This window comes from Orycteropus afer, unplaced genomic scaffold, assembly GCF_000298275.1.
Source record: "Orycteropus afer afer isolate SDZICR_OR568_19922 unplaced genomic scaffold, OryAfe1.0 scaffold00247, whole genome shotgun sequence".
Taxonomy (NCBI): Eukaryota; Metazoa; Chordata; class Mammalia; order Tubulidentata; family Orycteropodidae; genus Orycteropus; species Orycteropus afer.
Genome location: NW_006921834.1, coordinates 2,520,426 through 2,527,654, shown reverse-complemented (window position 1 = coordinate 2,527,654; position 7,229 = coordinate 2,520,426). Strand labels below are relative to the sequence as shown.

The following is a 7,229-nucleotide window of genomic DNA, read 5'->3' as shown; positions in this document are numbered from 1 at the left end:
GCGGGAGCCCCAGGAGACCAGGCATAAGCGTCACGTGCACGGGTTGCGTCACGTGGGCGCAGAAGGGGTAGGGAGGGGAGGCGGGCTGGAGCTGGCGGATTTCTTAATGAAGTGTTTCCGCATGCGTAAAGGGAACCTGGGGGGAGGGAGGTGGAAGCTCTGGGAGGAGGGGAGGGATGGGGAGGGAAGGGAGGAGGTGTGGGGGAGGGGAAAGGGAGCGAGGTGTCTCCCTAGCTCTCTGCCTCTGGCAAGTGGAGTTTTTAAAAAGCTCGAACAGATCATGTCATGACGACTTCGCTGCTCCTGCATCCGCGCTGGCCGGAGAGCCTTATGTACGTCTATGAGGACAGCGCGGCGGAGAGTGGCAGCGGCGGCGGCGGGGGAGGCGGCGGCGCTGGCGGCGCGGGGGGCGGCTGCAGCGGAGCGAGCCCCAGCAAAGCCCCCAGCATGGACGGGCTGGGCAGCAGCTGCCCGGCCAGCCACTGCCGAGACCTGCTTCCGCACCCGGTGTTGGGCCGCCCGCCGGCTCCCCTGGGCGCCCCTCAGGGTGCAGTCTACACGGACATCCCGGCACCGGAGGCGGCGCGCCAGTGCGCCCCGCCGCCGGCACCCCCCACTTCGTCCAGCGCCACCCTGGGTTATGGCTACCCATTTGGGGGCAGCTACTACGGCTGCCGCCTGTCGCACAACGTGAACCTGCAGCAGAAGCCTTGCGCCTACCACCCGGGCGACAAGTACCCGGAGCCGTCGGGAGCCCTGCCCGGTGACGACCTGTCCTCCAGGGCCAAGGAGTTCGCCTTCTACCCCAGCTTCGCCAGCTCCTACCAGGCGATGCCCGGCTACCTGGACGTGTCGGTGGTGCCCGGGATCAGCGGGCATCCGGAGCCGCGTCACGACGCGCTCATCCCCGTCGAAGGCTACCAGCACTGGGCTCTCTCCAACGGCTGGGACAGTCAGGTGTACTGCTCCAAGGAGCAGTCTCAGTCCGCCCACCTCTGGAAGTCTCCCTTCCCAGGTAAGGAAGGGGCCCGACCGCCGCCATCGCCGCCGCCGGCGACCCCTCCCCGCTCTGCCTGCCCCGGGGCCCCGCGCCCCAGCCACCCCCGCCGTCTGGCCCCGGCCCGCCCGCTCGGCTGGGCTGCCGATGGAGCCGGCCGGGCGAGCTGCGCTGAGGAATGCGCCGGGAAGAAATCTGCTCCGACACGTTTCCCGGAGCTGCCCGGCTGAGGGTGAAGCAATCACAGGCGCCCAAGCGCCGGGCCGCCGGCTCGGCTCTCGATCTCGCCGCCTCCTCCCCCTGCCGGCTCCAGCCTCACGCGCGGCTGTTGGTCCCCAGAAGCCCGCTTCCGGCCAGATTGCGGGGGTGGGGGTGGGGGCTCGGGTGTCCTGCAATCCACAACCTTCAGGACAAATCCTCTATGCCCGGAATAAGTGAGCGAAAAATTAGAACGCAAATACGCCTTTGCATGAATTTTCGGGAGTGTGCAGACACTAGACAGGTTTTTTAAGCTATCTGAATTTGCCAGGGTCTACACAAGTGTAGTGTGTTCTTTTTTCTTGATTTATTTGAAAATTTCGGCCACAAATTTCCTGATTTTTGACGGAGCAGAGGAGCTTTAAAACAAAAGAGAGAGAGAGAGGGTGTGGAGAGAAGGAAGTTCGCATCCCTCCCTGGGATATGAAATATTTTCCTTCTGGTTTACTGAGCTCAACACTAGTGGATGTTCCCACTGCCAGCTCCTCCAAATGTGGATGAGAAAGAGAGTCAGTTGACCATGACCCTGACACAGAAAGAGGGGTGTGAGGATGAGAGGTAGGGGGAGGGACAAAGGCCCAGCCTGGGGGTCTGGCTTTGTACGGGAGATTCATCCCTCTACTGCCGATGCTGTATTTGAACAAGAGGGGATCCTGCAACCCCCATTCTCTCCTGGGGAAAGGCCAGGCAGAGGTTTTCCAGAAACGGTGTTGGAAGCCTCCAGTTCAGCATTGTGATCAGAAATGAGGATTTGAGGTTGAGGGAAGCCAGCACACTTGAGCCTACTCTTGAAGCTTATAAGCAGAGCCCAGTGGGAAAAGGTTGACTGGGTCCTCCCTTCGGGTGCCTACAGGGATCCTTGAGGGGGGGCCCTGAGCAGCCACAGATGTTCCCCTCCTCATGCTTTCCAGACACATACACACAAACAACATACACACTAGTTCCACATACTGGCCTAGGAATGTTTTCATTAGAAAGTTTAGATCCAAAGACTTCCTTTGGGTGGACCTGAAATTCCTCTGTATCCGGGACTGGAAATAGAGGTAGATAGAAAAAAAAAAAAAATCACTGACTGATGTTAGAATGTAAATAACATTCTTGTACATATTATGAAATTACCTAGTATAAAGCAATTCAGTATCAGGGCAGAGCTTACACTAGGTGTCCTGTTTCTGGTTGCCAGAAGATTTAAAGAGGGTCAGATTGTAATACATAGTGTCATGCATCACCTACACTGCATGCAAAGATATTTTTACATAATATAATTTCTAATAACTTAGTATGAAGTGCACATAATAACACATTTCTAGAAGGCAGGCAATTCACATGCAGGTATACAATAAGGTATTGAGAGATCCACAAGAAATTCCTGGAGCAGGGGGAATCGATGTGCCATGTCAAGGGGCAGGGGAGCAGGTGCCCAGCAGGCCTACTGGGGTGGGGGCAGGCACACCTAGAGCAATGGGCAATAGGTTTAGTGTGAAGAAGGAGGGGAGAGGGAACTGCTCAGGCATTCCTATGTATGTATGTGGAGTGGAGTGGGAGTGAGGCACTGAAGAGTAGCTCAGAAATACCTTGAACAAAATAAACATCTCAAAAAATCCCCCAAAAACTTCTAAAAATAAAGCACTTTTTGATCCCAGCCTACTAGAGAAAAATATATTTGAAATACAAAATATACAATCCAATTGAGATTTCATACACTTGCAAATTAAGGCATGGAAATGGATATAAAACCCAGCGTGTCTCGCCGCTAGGTGCTCACACACTCCCCTTGTGGAAACAGAAACAAGCTGGTGTCTCTCAGTGAGTGCAGAAGTCCACCACGCAAGAGGCAGATGAAAAAGAAATTCTCTTCAGTCACCCTCCATCTCTCTACCCACTCAGAGATCCTTTAGAAGTAGTGAGATTTGTAGATAACTCTGTCTATGCAATTGTGGTTTGTTCAGCAGCAACTAGGCATAAACACTACTGTCTCTCTTCAGCGCCTCTGGCTCTGAGAAACCTCATCTATGGCAGTCTAGGCTGGTGTGGGAGATGGAGGCAATTGTTTAGAAAGATCCAGATAATTAAGGCCAGGATGTGTTGTGGCTTCTTCCCTGCCCCAATTATACACACAGACCCTTGCTTCATTTCTGTGTTGTTGGGTTGTTTTTTTTTTCTCCCTGTGTGTGCGTGTGTGTGTGTGCCTGTGTGTGTGTATGTGTGCATGCACATGCGCGCGTGTGTAGAGAGAGAGACACACGCATAAATTCTAAGAAAGAATCAGAGCTTGAAAGAGAGAGAGGAAGGAAGAGAGAAGGAGATGGGATGTGGGGAGAGAGTTATAAAGAGAAAGAGAGCAACAGTGGGTTCTTTTGGTCTTTGTGAAAGTCCCACTAACAAGCCTTTGACTTTGGATTGAGAAGAGCAGCCAGTATTTCTCACCAAAGCAGACCAGGACAATGTTCTTTTTCAAGCTCAGGGCCAGGTTGTGAAGTGGACAGTCAAGAGCAGGTAGGTAGTGGGGCTCTATACATAGAGGTCCCTTAGCCCAAGAGGAAGCATTGATCTGATTTTCATTCCATTCCTCAAAGGTGTCTATTAGGTTTCTAAGCAAGGAGTGGTTTGTGTATGTGCTCTAGAGGAAGACCGGGGAAGGGTTGATTATAAAATTAATAGCCAAGTCCCCACTCACTTTAGTCAGTGTAGACACAACTCCAGAACTCAGCTGCCAGATGTTTTCACATCTGTAGATCCCACTTCCTTTCCAAACAAGGCAACAGACAATGAAAAGGGTCTTCTCTGAGAAGGAGAGACTGGAGTTGTGTTTCCCCAGGAGGTCAAAACAGCTATCAGTTTGGCCAGATCCATGAGAAACAGCCAAATCAATCCTTGCCATTCTTTTGAGAGGAATAACAAGTTTAGATAAATTGTATATTTTAAAGTGATTTTTGGGATATGTCAATTAAACCTCATTTTAAATTGGAGTTAGTATGTAGGGCACCCAAAATTGGGTAAGTAATTATGAGAATTTCCGGAAAGCTGGGTAAAAAAAATAGAGACAATTATCAGAGTAATTCAAGAACCAAAATCCACTTTTACCCTACTTTGCTCTTTAAGGAGAAGGAGTTGTTTTGAAACTGGATTGTACCAGATGTCCTGTTTCCATTTTAAAACTTACTGTATCATTATATTGAGAGTCAGAAAATCTTGGTTTGATATTTGATTCTGCTACAAATTATTTTACCAACTTTGAGCCTCAGATTTCTTTGTAAAATGGGTTTAATAAAGTTGAAGAAATGCTTTGAGGATTGAGAAACAAACAAACAAAAAATCATAGTATCACCACTTACCCTCTTTGTTTCACTCTTGTCCCCAAAGCACTAGTTTCCTGAATCACACCTACAATTGCAAATTAAAACAAATTTGAGAACTGGGAGATTTTTTTTAAATTGTCTTATAACCCCAAAGAATCTGTACTGCTTAGAGTGAAGTTGTTTTGTTTTTCAGATTGAAACAAAAACAAAATACTTGGCCTATTCACACAGGTGCAGAGAGAAGTGACAAATATGGCAATTTTCCTGGGAAATTGTCACCATGAAGACAGTCAAACCAGGCCATTGGATGCTCTCTCTCCCATTTTTTTCCTGAGCATTTTGTTTTCCCCTTCATTTGACTGTAACCACTTCCCTTTACATTCTGAATAGACTTGGGTCCCTGGGAGAGGAGGCCCAATGAGGAAGGGTGTAGAGAAGGTATTTTATGAGGGTGGAGTTTCAGGAAGAGCTTTGTGTCTTCACTTTGGGCTGTGTCTTCACTTTGGGCTGTGTCTACACTTCCAAAAAGTTGTAAGAATGAAGGGAAAATCCAAAATATGCAGCCCTACTTATTAACTTCCTCTTGGAGAAGTCTAACAATTACATGGGGAAAAAAACTAAAGGGTGAATTATTCAGACTCATCTCCCTAGCTCCCCACTTACCAGCGAAAGTGCTGTGATGACCATTGATTGATAGGGGGTAAGGGTGACTGAAAGGAAGAATGTAAGTGACATATTTTTTTTTAGTTCTATGAAATTGTGAGGGTCTGAAGAAAGGCGAGATTGTACTGGTAATGGTTAGGATAGCAGTGTGTTCAGGGTTTAGAGATAGGGTCAGTGCAAGGGATGTAGGCAGTTACTCTAGCCTTGAAGGAAGGGAGAGAGGAGAGGGTTGGAGTAAAATTTGCTCTGTTTTGATGGGTAGGTGTTTGTAGGGGCTCTTAGGGAGGCATGAAAATGGCAGGCCTGTTGCCTCCACTGATGGATAGACCCCAGGGTAGGGACCTCTTACTTTAGGAACTTGATTACCTATGTCTTAGTGCCATGGTGGGATCCCCTACATTAGATGTTGTTAGGTAGCTCACAACAAATGAGGTCACTGGGCCCCAGTTCCTAGGGTGATTGGCTCCCAAGCAGGATTCACAGGAACACTTTTCTTCTCTTTATCTGTTGGTGCAGCCCTCGGATCCCTAATGCAGAGCCAGTGCCCAAAGTCATGGTGACCCACTTGGTGGTCTGTGGCTGCTGAAACGGCCCCTCTGCCCACCATGCCCTCCCCTACATATACAATGTCTACATTGTCCCCCTCCCCTGACAGTGGGCCAGAGTAGAAACTGATGTGATGTGGGAGGAGGGATTTTTCTGAATTCCTGAAATCCTGGCAGCCCTGCTGGCCAGGGTAGAATTGGTGGGGAGGAAACCCCTGCAAAGGCCCTAGGATCCTAATGCTGTGCAGAGCCATAATGGAGCCTGAGGCAAGAGGAAAAATCGGTAATACTGATCCAATGTTTGTTTTACATTTTTGTTCATCATGGATTTTTTTGCATTCATTTTGACTTTTTAAACATCACATTAAAATATTATTTATCTTAATTACTGAATTTTTTTTTGATCCCCTACGTTTTGTGGTCCTTGCTAAAAATACACTTGTAAAAAGGATTGTGGAGGGAGGGCTTCCCAAGAAGCACAATCCACTGGCCCCTTGGATGCCTGTCCACACCCTGCGCCTCCTCAGCCCCCAGAGCCCCAACCTCTGGCTGGCCGCACCTCACTTCCTCCCACCTGCCCTTTCTTTCCCTCCCAGACGTGGTTCCCCTACAGCCCGAGGTGAGCAGCTACCGGCGTGGGCGCAAGAAACGTGTGCCCTACACCAAGGTGCAGCTGAAGGAGCTAGAGAAGGAGTACGCGGCCAGCAAGTTCATCACCAAAGAGAAGCGCCGGCGCATCTCGGCCACCACGAACCTCTCCGAGCGCCAAGTCACCATCTGGTTCCAGAATCGACGGGTCAAAGAGAAGAAAGTGGTCAGCAAATCGAAAGCGCCTCATCTCCACTCGACCTGACCGTCTACCCGTCGCCCGCCCCGACTATTTATGTCATTGCTTTGTACCATAACCTAACCCACCGAACCCACCGAAGGACGCTTCGCGGGTGCAGACGAATATTTAATATTAACAATAAAGAGGAACCACGCCCTGGGAGGCGGAGAGGATCCGGCTACATTCTGCGGCCACTACTCCCCATCCCCATCCCCCAGCCTCCATCCAGACGGCACCCGCAGGACCTCAACAGTGTTGGAGGTGGGTCCAGGTGGGCCATGGGAGGAAGGTTGCCGGCCTCCACTCCCCTTCATCCTTACCCTTCGCCTTGCCAGAAAGCAGAGTGACAGCCAAGAAGAGCCCAATCATTCTAGTCAAAGCAGGGTTGGGGAACCACATGGATCCCAACTCCTGCCCTTTCCTTTACCCAGGAGGCTAGATGACGCTGCCGCTTCCAGGCAGAACCTGGCGAACTCAAACCTTCCTTCCGGTTCCTCTTCCTTCTCCCTGTCCTTCCCGCACTCCTTAGACAAAATTCCCCAGTTAAGGTTTTCTGTGCATATTTTTAAAGTCACGTTAATATTAATAATAATTATTAGGGATCTGGCAGCGTGACTGAGGTCCAGATAGTTCACTGG

General features: G+C 50.0%; 1 protein-coding gene across 1 annotated transcript; it reads left to right on the top strand.

Moving 5' to 3' along the window:
- Positions 1–285: 285 nt before the first annotated feature.
- Positions 286–6,615, top strand: HOXC13 (homeobox C13). The gene is made up of 3 exons (XM_042782144.1): positions 286–1,015; positions 4,074–4,076; positions 6,359–6,615. Exons 1-3 carry the CDS (start codon positions 286–288, stop codon positions 6,613–6,615), a joined length of 990 nt encoding a protein of 329 aa, XP_042638078.1.
- Positions 6,616–7,229: the final 614 nt, after the last annotated feature.